The sequence below is a fragment of the Egretta garzetta genome, unplaced genomic scaffold (genome assembly GCF_000687185.1).
Source record: "Egretta garzetta isolate BGI_Z169 unplaced genomic scaffold, ASM68718v1 scaffold619, whole genome shotgun sequence".
In the NCBI taxonomy this organism is placed as follows: domain Eukaryota; kingdom Metazoa; phylum Chordata; class Aves; order Pelecaniformes; family Ardeidae; genus Egretta; species Egretta garzetta.
In genome coordinates, this window is record NW_009260772.1 from 56036 (window position 1) to 71004 (window position 14969).

Sequence of the window (14969 nt, forward strand, 5' to 3'; positions counted from 1 at the left end):
GGAATGTAGGTTCTCTGGCACGGGATTTTTATTTTTTTTTTCAGGGACAAATTGTGATGTGTTGGTTTATTTTGCAGGCTATGGATCAATTTACTTCGAAGGAGAAGTAAATCTAACTAATTTAAATCTGGATGACATAGTACATATCCGTCGAAAGGAGGTTATTGTCTACCCTGATGACGAAAGAAAACCACCTATCGGTGAAGGTTTAAATAGGTAATTTTTAAATATTTACTGTGCGGGGACAGTGGCTGGTAAGGATGGGGTTTATAATATTGATAGTCTGCTGTGTTTGCAGGCAGCTGCCAGGAAATCTAAACCCTAGGTGTGCGTTCAGCTTGCAGCATACACAGGGACTGGATGCTTGCAAGGTTTTGAACCAGAAATGGGGTTTAAAAGCTGGTTTGAGCCCACATGTTCAGTTCTCAGCTACTGTGTGAACCTTAGTAGCGTCGCCCCAGAACCTTGTAGTCTCTTACGCTGTTCTCTGTCTTTACAGACGAGCTGAAGTTACCTTAGATGGAGTCTGGCCTACAGATAAAACATCCCGCTGCCTGATAAAAAGCCCTGAGCGACTGGCAGAAATGAACTATGAAGGTAGACTGGAGTCGGTATCTCGGAAGCAGGGCGCTCGATTCAAGGAATACCGCCCAGAGACCGGGTCCTGGGTGTTTAAGGTAACTTCATGTTCTTGTTCCAGTTGCACAGTGGCTTACAGGAATATGGGAAATAGGCTGGATATTAGAGTCTACGGAGAACTTACCGTTCAGAAACTTGGCTAAACTTGTAGACTGTCTCAGGTCCTTCAGCCGTAGTGCAAACTGTGCTCGCCAAACTGATCAAAACCTCTCCGAATGGCTGAAGACCCACATACAGCAGGCGTCCTTGGTCTGTGCAGAAGATGAATGTGTGCAAGTGTCACGACTGCTATGTGAGGCAGACAGTTACGCCAGCTCGTTGTTCAGGCCTTTTGGAAATGGATGCCCAAGGTGTTTCTTCCGAGGTGTGACACATTTGCCCTTCTCCTTACACAGGTGGCACACTTTTCCAAGTACGGCTTGCAGGATTCGGATGAGGAAGAGGAAGAGCATCCTTCAAAAGTGGACACAAAGAAGTTAAAAACCACCCCTGTGCCGCCCCCAGGGCATCTCCCGCCCCAGCAAATGACCCTGAACGGCAAGCCGACACCTCCATCTCAGGTAGAAGGAGGACAGTGGATAAAAGGGAGTTCATAAAATGAAATTTGAAGAGTAGCTGGTGCCTGGGGAGAGGGGTTGTGGAAGTAACAAGTAGCCTGGAAACTGAACAGCAAAACCTTGCGCAAACTCAGTAGCTCTTCTGTCCTCGTGACAAGCGTTTGCATGCTCTGTCGTTGATAGAATCATAGAATCACTTTGGTTGGAAAAGCCCTTTGAGATCATAGAGTCCAACCTTTAACCTCACCCTGCCATCCCACCACTAAACCCTGTCCCTCAGCACCTCATCCATCCTCCTTTTAAATACCTCCAGGGGTGGGGACTCGACCACCTCCCTGGGCAGCCACTTCCAGAGCCTGACAGCCCTTTCGGGGAAGAAGTTTTTCCTAATGTCTAGCCTAAACCTGCCCTGGCACAGCTTCAAACCATGTTTCATAGTGAGGACATGTGGGGACGGGAGAGCTTTAAATCCCTGCTTCTTCTGGTCTAGATGGAGCTTGGCAGATTTGCACCCTTAGGGAAGAAAACTTGTTTTTGTGAATATTGAATATATGCTATATAGTTATGACTCCTCATGCTGCCTGCCTTGAGAATGATACTGTGCATTCATTTGACCTCACCGTCATTTGGTATGTGAGACTGTATGCTTTATATTTTAAGAACGTGCTCTATTTTTATTAAAAATTACTTTTTTAAGGCTGCTTATATGCTGGATTTCTAAGTGCGTTTGGGTTGGATGTGACTGCTTTAAGGCTTTGTAAAACCCCCTCAGTGGGGCACCCCTCTTTCATAGGGAAGGCAGCATTTTAACCCATTCATTGGTAACCCCTTAAGGTCTAATGTTAATTTAATTTAAAAAAAAATCCTTCTACATGGGTTTAAAGGTCAGTCTAATTGCAGTGGATACACTTGCGTTTTCCAAATACAATTAGTGTGGATATTGTCAACTAAATGAGGAGCTGCTTCGTCGTGGGTGAAAAAACAGCCGATGCGGAAGGCTTGCTGCCGTTGAGGGGGTAGAACTCTTTAGGCCAGGCGTTAATGGTAAACGTTTGTGAACTGCCTATGGCTTTTGGGAGTAGCTTGTCATAGAATGGAGAACAAGTGCAGAGAGCAGGTTTGGGGCTGGGTTTTTGGTTTGGGGTTGTTGTTGTGTTCTTTTTTTTTTTTTCCCAAAAATTGGGTTTTCTTGCCTAGCTGTGAAAGCAACCCTCAGCAGTCGGGGTGTGCCGGAAGGCTGAGCAGAGGGTACTCAGCAGCTGGGTAGGACCTGCTGAGAGGGTTTTGTTGCTGTGCATAAGCAGGGCTTCTGTTTTACCCTTGGGTAATCTGTGACTGCGGTGAAAGGCGATCGCTGAGCTTGCAGCTCACCGAGGCGTGGATGGCTCATGTGCCAGCGTGCTGATGTGTCGCCTCACGGGGAGGCAGAGGAGGGGAATCTTGTTTCTGTGTCTCTGAAGGCAAAGCATGAAAAACAGCCTAAGAGGCAGTATTGTCAAATAGGCTGAATGCTTTTTTTCTTTTGTGTAGGTTTTTTTGTACTGGGTCTAGTCCTTTGAAAGCAGGAGGCATTCTAGCAGCATTTCTCTTCATTGGCCGTTGGCTTTGGGTAACGTAGAGCTCTTGCGGGCAAGGGTCTGTTGTAGCCTCAGGAGATACAACCAATCAAACCATTGCTCATGCAAAAGAACAATTTATTTACTTCTGTGGTAGGAAAACATTCAGTCAACTGGGAATTGCTTTTGATAGTCTGTGATCTAGTTATAACCCCGGTAGGAACACCCGAGCCATTCCACCTCTGCTGCTTTAGGTCTCCACGCAGGTTAGAGGAGCCCAGAGGGGAAGGCCTGGTGGCAGCAGTTCACCGGAACGCCTTTCGGTACAGCCAGCGCTGGTGCGCGTCAGGCTCCCAGGAGTCCTGATGGCCGTACAAACAGAACGCCAGCCAAGAGTCTGCTCTTGGAGCAGAACGTGCTACCGTAGGGGCAAATGAGGTGACCTGCTGCCTCTCCTGTGGATTCTGGCTTCGGAGAATCCCAAAGGAGCGTGCAGCTGCTGCTTTATCGCTCCTCCTGGCTCGCTGGCTAATCAAAACCTGCAGGTTCATCCGCTCTCGTGAAGTGGTTCCTGAAGTATTTGCATTTCGTCCCGGATGAACACATGGCTGTCTAACAGACTTGCCTGCGTGGGCCACCTTTCGGTTTCCCTTCTTGCTGCTTGTTCAGAGTAAAGGGGAACGGAGCTGACGTTTCAAGCAGTCAAAAATACTGGGAATACGTCTGATTTATTCAGGCCTGTCTTAGAGATCCACGTGTATTTAGCAAAAATTTGTATGGGTTAGTTAACCGCTTTGACTTGCATACCATTAACTAGGGGGTTTGTTCCTGAAAATAGGAAAACCATCTGGCTTCATTTCCCAAACGGCTGAGAAGCGGCATAGCACAGCTTAAAAACTTGCAAAGCTCACGGTGTGTAAAGCATCCAAAAATAATGCTTTGGTCTGCAGGCAGCATTTAGGATCTAGATGTAAGGGTTTTTTAATTCCTTCACTAACTTGAATGTTAATGCATTTATTAATGTTTCAAGGTCCACAGGAAATAGTTACACCAGGGACCTGCTTGCATTAAAGCACAATGAAGGGAGCGGTGAAACTTTTGTGTTTGTAACGATATTTTGACTTGTAAATCTGTTCCGCGTACCGTAGGCATGCTCGGATACCACGAGCTAAGGCTCTTTCCACGCCTGCCATGAAGTTCTGTCCTTACAGCCCCCCTCAGCCTAATTTTATCTGCCTCATCTGATAACCTTCATCGCGTTTCTTGGCTGATTCTGATGAGCCAAGCAGCAGCCATTTGAATATGCTCTTAAATTCCCTGGCATGATTTCCAGTGCGCTGTCTGCCACGGTTTCCTTGCTCATACATATGCATCGCTTCAGTGGTCTGAATGTTGTTGCTTCTGGAAACCAAGTAAGCCGTAGGCATGGCTCCTTCCCAGGGCACTTGTATCCCTGCAGCAGGGGATGGTTGGACTGGAGCAAACCAGCGCACTGGAGCCCAGGTTTGGAGCCCAGGTTTGGAGCCCAGGTTTGGAGCCCAGGTTTGGAGCCCAGGTTTGGAGCCCATCAGGGACCACCTGAAGGCCGTTCAGCTAACGTGGCCCAGGCTGATTACTCCTGGGCTGGGTGTTTCTCATGGGTTGGCCCGTTAGCTGCACGACACCGGCAATGAGGGGCATTCCCCAGGGCTTTTTGTCCATCAAACAGTTTCTGGTGGCAGAGCTGACCGATGGCGAATGGCTTGCAGTGCTCTGTCACGCTCCGTGGTCTGGTACCGGCTGGAGGGGCTCAGGGCTGTCACCGCAGTCGGCAGGCTGGGCAGAAGCAGGGGGGATGGCAGTGGTCAGAGCCAATTTCTCATGTCTGCTCACTGTTTGTACTGGCTGAACATTCTCTGGCCCTGCATGGAGCGTGACTACAAGTTGTCTTGAGCAGCTGAAGGTGTGTAGAGGTCACCTCGGGCTCTTCGCAAAGGGGATGCCGTGGGATCGCCTTCAGAAAAATCATAAAATGAGTTCTTCCTCCTGCCTTGGGCTAGCAGTAGAGATGAGAAACTGAGGCGCAGATTGGAGGAGAACTGTTCTGTTTAGCTGCTTAACTGCTGGTGTGCTAGTGAGAAGTAGAACATCGTTGGAAAAACCCCACAACTTTCCAGTCCAATGACAGTCATCGGCTCCCGCTTTAAAACTGGCGAGGGGGAATTCTCCACACGCATGCACACACACTGTGACCCGGTCTTATGTGATCTTGAAGAGGCTCGTGTCCACTTAAAACTTCTGTTAAGTTCTTTGTGGATTATAAACTCAGTGTTTTTGATTTGTACTACGTCACAGCTGGGGAAGCAAAGCCGGTATTAGTGACCCGCCTGCGCATCGACCAGCGGTGGTGCCACGTGCTCGTGCTGGACAATCGCTGCTTTTAAACTGGTTGCTCAGTCGCCTGAAATGTCCCAGGCTGAACTTGGGCACGGGAAACTTTTCTTTGTGTGATCGCGTTTTGAGGGAGAAGGGGAGGAAGGCAGGGTGCGCAAAACTCTTCCTTTTTGTCAGTCGCTTGAAAAACGGGAAGCTGAAGAACAGTTTCCTAAACTGAATGGCAGAACTTGGTAAACTTCAGGAGGGCGTTACTGAACCGTGGCTTCTCCTTCGCTGTAACTTGCACTGTTACATTACAACTCTGAAGAAAACGGGAATAGGTTAAAATATTCATCCCTAAACTTAATGTGGAGTCTCGATGCGCGCAAGGGAGTGCTCCGCTTCGTTTGCAGGTGACTGTTGAAACCGTTAAACGCTCCTTCTCGGCAAATCTGGGTTTGTCTGACGCGGCCTCTGCCTGTGTCCGCAGACCCCAGAAGTGGATCAGCTGGGCCGGGTTGTGGAGCTGGACAGCGATATGGCGGACATCACCCAGGAGCCCCCCCAGGAGCCCGCTGTAGAAGAGCAGATGATAGAAGAGCAGGAGGCGGTGCCTGCTTCGACCCACATCGTCTCAACCCTGGGGATTAACCCCCATGTCTTGCAGGTGAGTGTCTTGCAACTTCCCCTCTCGGAAAGAGAGGGCTTTGTAATAACGCTCACGGACTTCTCAGTTTGCCTCCCCAAGGGTATTTACTCACCGCCTTGTTACAAGTATGCGTCACGCCTATAGGATGATTAAAACTTAGACATTGGACTTCCGTGTTTCTGTGGCAAACCTGTATAGACATGAAAAGCTTAATGCAGTGATGAAAATCGTCTTGGGGCTAGAACTCAGCTCTCCAAATTCTGAAGTGTGGGCAATGTGATAAGCTAAACTCTTGCCTCAACAGGACTGCCTTGGGCCCGGGTTGTGGAAAGCAAGGGAACAGGATGAGGTTTGATTTGGAGTTTGGTGTTGATGTTTTGGTTTGTTTGGTGAAAGGATAGAATCTTGAACACTCGTAGACTCCTACCTGTGTTTTTAATTTGTAAGGAAAAAATAGCCCTGGAGTTACTACTTATGCTGAAAAACAAGTAGATAGAGCTAAGAAAACATGATAATTTTAGGACTCCACACCCACCCGAACACGTACTGTGACACTGATGTAACTGGTAGCTTTTGGTTCTCCTGAACTGCGTGCCTTCGCTGTTACGTGAGATATTTGTGGCGTGAGTGTGGTGTTTGGTAACGTAGACGTTACCTTGGTTGGGAAAGGAGCTGATCAGATCAGCTGCTGGTGGGAGATGGCTAACCTGCAGGCTTGACTTACTGCCTCTTTAGATTATGAAAGCTTCCCTGCTTGCTGATGAAGATGACCTGGATTTGATCCTGGATCATTATCCTGGGAAGCAACCTGTAAAAATGGATACTTCTCAAGAGATCTGTTCTCCGAGGCTCCCTATTTCAAAGTCACAAGGACAGAAAAGATACTCAGGTATTGTGAGAAACCGCATATTGCGTGAAGGAAGAGTTTAATGTTAACAGGCAAAATCTTACCGCTGGCAGAACAGTTGTGCGCTGCGGTGGGTTGGCGTTGCCCAGCAGCCAGGTGCCCACCCAGCTGCTTGCTCACTCCTCCCCCTCAACAGGAAGGGGGTAGAAAATGGGATGAAAAATGGGTTGAGATAAAAACAGGGAGATTGTTTTGCTTGTGACAGTACCTGGTGAGCAGACTTGACTTGAGTAAAATTAATTTATTGCCAGTTAAAATGGGTTTGGGTGGTGAGAAACAAAGGCAAATTACAACAACACTTTCCTACTCTGCCCCCCTTCATTCCCCACTCTTCCACCTCCTCCCCCCAGCAGGGATGGGGAACGGGGGGGTTGTGGTCAGTCCGTAGCAGTTCCTCCTTGTTGCTCCTCCTTCCTCACGCTTTTCCTGTGCTCCAGTGCGAGTCGTCCCCCGAGGCCTGCGGGGAAAATACCCCCTCTGGTGCTGGAGCACCTCTGCCCATCCTCCTTCTCTTGACCTGCTGCTCACACTGCTGTCTTCACTTTCCTTTTCTGCCTGTGTGGTGTTTTCTGCCCTCTCTTAAGTTCTCACAGAGGCACCAGCAGCTTTGATCGGTGCCACGAACTCCCCCACTGGGCTCGGCTACGTCCAGCACAGGGCAGCCCCTGGCCTCTTCTCAGAGACCACCCCCGCAGCCCCCTTGCTGCCAAAACCTTGCTATTTACACCCAGTACATGCACTAACTGGTGATCTCAGTACGAATGATACCTCTAATAACAAGCAGGGAGTCGCTTCCTGAATTAAATGGGCAGACCCGAGATGTTTCAGCCTGTTCTGTTAATAGCAGTCAGTGTCTGCTTTCTGCCAGATGCTGTTCTGGTGGTCGGGCTGCGGCAATATCAGTTAAATTCATGATTTCTTTGGCAACTGTGAATTTTGGGGTGAGACCGTACATGTGCTGTTCTTGGTGTGATGCCGTGTGCGTGCGCTTGGCTAATGCAAATCCGGCTGTGCACGGTGGGTTTTGCAGTTCAGTGCTGCAAATAATCATGCTTAGCTATGCCTTACCATCGCAAACCACGGCAAATGTTTTCACTGGCTGCTCAAGTACTAAAACGCCTTTAAACTCCCAGAAATAAAAAAAGGGGATACCCCCCTTCGACCAACCGCTCTCCCTGCCTCTTTCCCCTAGCTGGTGGGCTGCTGCAGTCGAAATTTGCTAATGTGATTTTCCAATCGCCGAGTGCTGCCGTGCAAGATTTCAAGGCCCCGAGGACTTCGAGCAGCTCCCCTTCTGTTGCCCTTTGGTCGGTGACTTCTCCATTGGCGCCTGCGTTCCCTGTGCCACCATCAGTCCCTGAGGTACAGATGAAAACAGTTGGTGTCCGCAGGCAGCAGGGGCTCGTACCTCTGGAAAAGTCCATCACCTACAGAAAAGGGAAGCTACTGATGGATATGGCGCTCTTCATGGGGCGCTCTTTCCGTGTTGGTTGGGGACCCAACTGGACACTTGTCAATTGTGGAGATCAACTGAGTGGACCAAGTGAAATGGAAGATCTTCAGAGTGAGTCCCTGGAATACGGATTCCTGCCAACTCCTGTTGCTCCAAAATCGTGAGTAGCAGCTTCCTTCAGGATGGTTCTGACGTTATCTCTCTCCATGTTTGAAATAATCTTGACTGTAGGTTGATAACTTTTTGAAATTCAGCTTAATAATCCTTTTGATAGGCGGAAGTGGTGCAAGGTTGCGTTAGCCATGGAGATTTCCTTCAGGTTGCTACTTTACAAATACCTGTCTCTCAGAGAGCTGGAATATCTTAGTAAGAGCAGTTGTGTTTTGGTTGGGGTTTTTTAGCAAGTAGATAGTGCTGTCAACCAGCAGAAGGTTAAAGAGAGAAAGTTCAAAACAGTTGTCCAGGAAGCTTCTAACGTGCTGTTGAATCCCCCTGAGGATACCTGCGCTACCTCAGAAATTCCTTGTTTAGTGTCTGCATTCAGACGCCTTCAGTTCTGCTTGTCCATAAAGCGGTGTACAGACCTTTCCTGGGCTGTCTAACGCCGTACCTAAGCTTGGCTGGAACATAGCTAGGTGTTCTGCCGTGTAAGTCTTCCCAAAAGCTCGTTTGGCTGATGTTCTCCAGCACACCTGATTTGCCAACAGAATGAGGGTCTCTCACTGAATGCACTGGGGTATGGTAGGGTGTGCTGAGCGCCTTCTGAGAGCTGGAAGCACCCAGCTCAATGAGCTTTACTTGCCAAGGTCTGGTTCTGAGTCCCAGGCTATGGAACTAGGTTCTTCGTGCCTGGCTGCTGCCCTTGGACCGTATGCCTTCCTGCCTTTGTGGTAAAATCAGGACAAGCTGCACGGTGCGGCTGCTCAGCGATGGGTACGGTTTGCGTGCACGGAGAACAGTTCAGAATGTTACTACCTGTTTTTATCTTCTTTTTTCCTCCAGACTCTCAGAATCCTCTTTCAAGGTTCATGTGGAGAAGCTGAGCTTACAACAGCGGAAGGTGGACAGAGACAAACAGCTCTATCTCATCCCTCTGGAGATTAAGCTGAAACACAGCACTGTCCATGTGGATGAACGCTGTCCTCTTCTCGCGCCCAACCCAGGCGTTTCCGCTATTCACGACTACGCGGACTGGGTTCGGAAGGCGTACGAGGATCCTGCCGTGACAGAAAGTGAGTATGGAGTAATTCTTTTCACAGTGGTGGTAGTGAATCTGGAAAACGGTCCGGTTCAGGTTAATTGAAGGTTCCATCAGAGCAGTGAAATGTGAATAAAACCGAGAACTTGACGGTACCTCGGCGTTCCTTCTGAAAGCACGAACACTGTTGATTGCATTTGGGGAGCTGACTGACTTCTTGCATCGACTTGTAGCAGTAGGGTAGCCTCTAAGCTAGCCTACAAGATATCCTACATTATGCTTAAATCTCTTATGAGTCCTTAAATACTCTTCTGTGTGCTTTTACTCCTTACGACCGAGTAACTCTGTCCCGACAGCTGTTGTGAAGCACTGGTGCTTGACGTGGACTCTGTGCGAAGCCATTTGGGGAAACCTGAAAGAGTTGGAGGCCAGCTTGGAGAAACCCAGTGAATACATCCTGGCCCTGGAGCGCAGGAAGGCTTTCTCTCGCTGGCTGTCGGAGACCGCTGCGGGACGAATTGAGGAGGAAGTCTCCTTGTCCCGACACGGTAATCATGTCGAGGCCGTGTTCAGCTGCCTCACTGGGAAGAGAATTGGTGAAGCTTGCAGGCTGGCACAGAAGTCAGGTAAGGTGCTTAAGTCTCTCAGCTTTTTGGGGGGAGGAGGAAGGGAGGCAAATGAGGAGAATTTAAACTTTGAGAGCTGATGGTAACTGGCCGCTCTGAGTGTGGAGTTTTCCCGTGTCAGCGGTTAAGGTGGGGGCTGGCTTGTCTGCTTGAGGACCTGCTCACCTTTAGGCTGGCTGACTTCTCAGCTCCCTAGAGTTAGGAGGTGATGCTGTATGGCATTTGGAGCTGGGTTTTTACACAGTATCTCCTCTGAAAACTTTTTTAATTACTGTTATTTTTAATTGCATTTCGGGGAGCTGCGGCCCTGGTAGGCAGGAGGATTTGCCTGACGCACCGTTGTCTCCTCTTGCAGGCGACCACAGGCTTGCTCTGCTCCTCTCCCAGCTGGCCGGTAGCCAGCCCGTCCGGGACCTCCTCACCATGCAGCTGGTGGACTGGCACAGGCTGCAGGCAGACTGCTTCATCCAGGAGGAGAGACTGCGGATCTTCGCCCTGCTCGCAGGAAAGCCGGTAGGTTCTGTTACTCGGCTGTGTTGTCCCTGGCTTGACTTCCCCCTCTTGACAGCAGCGCGGTAGCGCTCGACCACAGCACGTGGTACGCAGCAAGAAAAGGGCACAAGTTGGTGACATGGCTTTCTTACTAATGTAACCTCTTTCTGGTGCCTGCTGTGTACCGACCATCGTGTGATGAGTTTAGTTAAACTTAGTAATCTGTTTCTTCAGGTGTGGCAGTTATCGGAGAGAATAAGTGTCAACGTGTGCTCGCTGCTGGACTGGAAGCGTTGCATGGCTGTCCACCTCTGGTACCTGCTTCCGCCAACAGCTTCTATTTCCAAGGCGCTTGCCATGTACGAGTCGGCGTTTCAGGTAGGTCAGGGCTGGGTAAAAGGAGATCTTGCTTGGTGCCGCTGACGGATGCTGCGCTGCGGTCAGGAGTCACAGAATCCCAGCCTGGCAGGGGTTGGAAGGGCCCTTGGGACCTCAGCCAGTGCCACCCCCCTGCCCAAGCAGGCTCACCCAGAGCAGGGGGCACAGGACAGCGGCCAGGCGGGGGTTGAAGATCTCCAGAGAAGGAGACTCCACAGCCCCCCTGGGCAGCCTGGGCCAGGGCTCGGGCACCCTCACAGTCAACAAGTTCTTCCTCCCGTTCAACTGGAACCTCTTGTGCTTCAGGTTGTGCCCATGGCCCCTTGTCCTGGCGCTGGGCAGTTGAGTACCGCTGCGGAGGTGCTGACTATGGAATAGCCCGGGGGTTCATTATTTCTGTTGTCACAGCATCGTTTTCCTTCACCAGCTTTAATGATGAGGTTTTGCAGCAGTTCCCTCTGATGGGAATGTTCCTTCCCCCACTGGAATGGGAATAAAGCACTGGGGCTGAACCTGTTGGTCATTCCTGTCACCCAAGAAGCTCAGGACCTGCACTTCAGGGTGTTCTAGAAGGCAGGGACTTATTTGAAGCATCTCTCTCGCTGATTCAGTGTTTTCAGGTGTTTGGCTACCCAAAACCGGGCAGTGGCCAGCAGCAGGAAGGCCATTTGGACACTTGACTAAAGATAGTGCAGCCCTTGATGTGTGTGCCTGAAGGTAGCCCAAGCCCCGCATCGAGGGACGTCCCACTTCTCTCGTTCGGCCGAGCCCAATGTGGTTTTCCAGCCATAAAATCGTTCAGGAGTGCAGGTTGTGTGTGCGAGAGCTGCCTGTACCTCCGCGTGGTGGCTTTGAAGAGCACAGAGTGCCTGCCAAAGCTTTTTGGGTTTAGGTTTTCCCCTTCCAGTGTCATCTTAGTGTGTGGTTGCTGTGTAAGTTTTAGCTGCAGGTGCAGTAGGGTGCGCAGTCTGCTTCGAGGCAGAGAGCACGCGTGTGAGCCTGCTGAGCCGCGTGGGGTTCAGAATGCAGTTTGTTCGGAATACTGCCTCGAAACTTCCTGCTAAAACTGTTCCTTCAGAACACACCAGAGTGCGAAAGGTATGCCTGCTGCCCTCTGCCTCCCTACCTGGAAGATTCGGGTTGTGTAATTGAAGAAGATGACAACACAGGACGACCCCTGAGAGATGTCTGCTTCCACTTACTAAAGCTCTACAGTGACAGGTGAATGGGTGAATGGTTCAAAAGCTGCTTAGGAAAACCTTGATCAGCCAGTGACTTGCTGAATTCCCGGTCCAGGGGCATGGAGTCGGCGTCAGTGCTTACTGAGCCACTTAGAGCAGTCAGAAATCTGCCTTTCACGCCCACCCTCACAGAAGGTGGCGACGCTGTCGCTGCTCCTGCTGGTATAGATGACCACTTGTGGTCCCTTCCAACCCTAAACATTCTATGATTCTATGTTATTTCTCCTTCCCCGCTTTTGGGAGTCTGAAGTGTGCAGCAGTCTTGCTTCACCGCAGTTACCTCTGGGATTGGGGCATTGAGAAATCCACAGGAAGAGCACGTACAAAAGAGAGGATTGTGACAGTCTGGGGGCAGACTCAAAAGAAGAGCAAAAGGATTTTAACAATTGCTCCTATCTCTTCGCTTTAAAAAAAACAAACAACCCCAAACCCCAGCCCCACGTAAATCACAGGTTGCAGAGTACCCGGAGTGGGGGGGAAAGGAAGGAACTCGGTAGCACCAGCTTCTGGTTTTATGTGGACACCATTTGTTTGCCTCACGTACTCTTCCCCGCAGGCACTATCATCTTGACCAACTGCTCGACCCCCGGAGCGTAACGTCCGACCCCCTGGACTATCGTCTGAGCTGGCACCTGTGGGACGTGCTCAGGGCCCTGAACTACACCCACCTGTGCCAGCCCAGCCAGGGCGTGCTGAACGCCAGCTACGCCGCCCAGCTTGAGAGCGAAGGCCTTTGGGAGTGGGCCGTCTTTGTACTGCTGCATGAGCCTGACACGCAGTGAGTAAAAGATGCTTTTTTTAAATCTTTTTTCTTTCTCTCCTTGAAAAGAAGGTGGTCTCTGTTTCACAGACCTGCCGTGTGCACCCTAAGTACCGTGGCTTCTCCCGCGGTAGGCTGGCACTGCGCAGCTGGAGAACTTCACGCCACTCGTAAAAACTGCGTGCCGGGATTGCGAAGTGGCGTGAATAGTTGTGCGGAGTTACAGGTCTGTCACACGCTAAATGGTGGTGTGCTACAACGGCCGTGCCTCGGGCACGGTGCTACAGGCGCAGCTCTCGCAGTCGTTTTGGTAGCCCGATGCTGAGCATCCTCACCACGTTCAGGGCCTTGTCCTGAAAGCATGACTAAAGCGGGGTGCGGTAACTGGTGCCGTTGGGGCGGAGCAGATGCGAGTGTGCTTGAAAGGAAAGCTTGGGGATCACCAAAGGGCGCGTTTTGCTTTTGTTGTGCCAGCCACACTCCCCAAAAAATCATCTTAAGCGTGCAGACAACGCATCTGCTGTGGAGAGGCGTCTTTTGCTGGTTACATCTACCCTTAATGCATTGCAACAGAATTTTTTTCCAACCTGTCACTTCAAGCAGAGTTTATTGCTTCCAGGGGCCCGGATCCTACTTAAATGCTTTTAAACAAAACACTAGCGATGATTTCCTTAGTGGCTGACCTGCGCTGAAGGAATTCAGCTGATCTTAGAGCTTTTCTCCCCATCCTGCAGTAAGGCCGTTGAGGGCCCGGTGAGGCTGGCTTCGCCGCCCGCAGCGCCTGTGCCCCCGCCCTCGCCGAGAACTACGCAGCTCGCCGCTGCCTTGCTCCGGCCTCAGCCGCTCGTACTGCAGCGTGCCTGGTATGGAGGGCGGGGGGCCGGGTTTACGCCATCTTCCCCCAGCATACGGGAGAAGGCAGTGCGCGAACTCCTAAACCGGCATTGCGTCCTCTCCGAGACACCGGAGTCTTGGGCCAAGGAGACTTTTCTGACACAGAGGCTCTGCGTCCCCTCGGAGTGGATCCACGAGGCCAAGGCAGTTCGGGCACGGATGGAGGGCGACAAGCATAAAGAAGCCCTCTTCTTGTTCAAGGCTGGGCACTGGAACCAGTGTCACAAGCTGGTCATCAGGCACCTCGCCTCAGGTGGGTCCGCTCTCCTCATCTTTCTGTCTTTTGAACAGCACGCATAAACAGAGCGGGCACCAAAGTCCCTGGGCGTTCAGTAACACGAAGGGGTAGGGCTGTGTTTTGAGCAGCAGGGTTAGTAGAGGGCGCCTGGCTGTTTCGAAATGGCTCTGGCGTGGTGGTGGCTGCCTGCGGGCGCGCGAGAAGGGCAGTGCTTCGCCTCCTGCGCATCCGCCTGCCCGTGCCAGAGGTGCCCTGGGGAAGAAGGGCAGCGGCAGCGCTCCTGGAGCCCCGCTCCTGTGGCTGTCCCCGCTCCCGGAAATGGGATGGCCTTAGACTCGCCTGCTGTAGGTCATAAATCAAATGGGTGTTCCTGGCCGTGGCTGACGGCATCAAGGAATGACCAAACTGCCTGGGAGCGCAGGCCATGAGTCGCTGTTGCTTTAACCATCAGTGTTCCTGAGCTGCAAGAAGCCCTTCTGCTGCCTTACCAAGACGCTTGTTCTCTTTAGATGCTATTATTAACGAAAACTACAAGTACCTAAAAGGATTCCTGGAAGATCTCGCCCCTCCAGAGCGTAGCGCCCTCATCCAGGACTGGGAGATGGCGGGGCTGGTCTACCTAGATTACATCTGTGTGATTGAGATGCTCGATAGGATTCAACAGGTAACAAACCAAAACACTGCTGTGGGTTTGGGTTTTTCCTACACTTCAGAAGCTCAGAGTCTCACTTCTGCTGCTCACCTTCAGCGCTGTTGTGAGCGTTTCCCTTTGGCAGATGCCAGCAAACAATATGGTGCATCTCTGAAAGCAGAGGTGTGGTAGATAGCATCAAAATCAGCCATGGGCTCTGCCCTGCGGATGGGCTCCACGCAGCCTGGTAAGCAACAGGAGAGCAAAACTGGCGGGCAGCGGGGAGTGTGCCTGCCAGCCCCCCTGATTCGGCTCCAGACTTCCCATTTCCCCCACTGCGGGTGTTAACTTCAAATTGGTTTTGGCGTGGCTTGCCCTCTGGATAGGGTTTGGCT

The 14969-nt window shown here is 51.0% G+C and overlaps 1 protein-coding gene across 3 annotated transcripts in view; it reads left to right on the forward strand.

The window, feature by feature from the left end:
- The window catches only part of NUP98 (nucleoporin 98 and 96 precursor), a 36302-nt gene that overhangs the window by 19233 nt on the left and 2100 nt on the right, over positions 1-14969 (forward strand). For 2 of the 3 annotated variants that reach the window (XM_035901655.1, XM_009646243.2), the window contains 14 exons: positions 78-216; positions 500-677; positions 1035-1199; positions 5598-5774; positions 6492-6645; positions 7856-8276; positions 9119-9348; positions 9671-9940; positions 10296-10453; positions 10667-10810; positions 11889-12031; positions 12608-12829; positions 13717-13958; positions 14453-14607. In XM_035901655.1, coding sequence (XP_035757548.1) covers positions 78-216; positions 500-677; positions 1035-1199; positions 5598-5774; positions 6492-6645; positions 7856-8276; positions 9119-9348; positions 9671-9940; positions 10296-10453; positions 10667-10810; positions 11889-12031; positions 12608-12829; positions 13717-13958; positions 14453-14607 — 2798 coding nt within the window. Of the gene's footprint in view, positions 1-77; positions 217-499; positions 678-1034; positions 1200-5597; positions 5775-6491; positions 6646-7531; positions 7801-7855; positions 8277-9118; positions 9349-9670; positions 9941-10295; positions 10454-10666; positions 10811-11888; positions 12032-12607; positions 12830-13716; positions 13959-14452; positions 14608-14969 lie in introns of those variants that run through there. The other variant, XM_035901656.1, reaches the window with a different exon arrangement.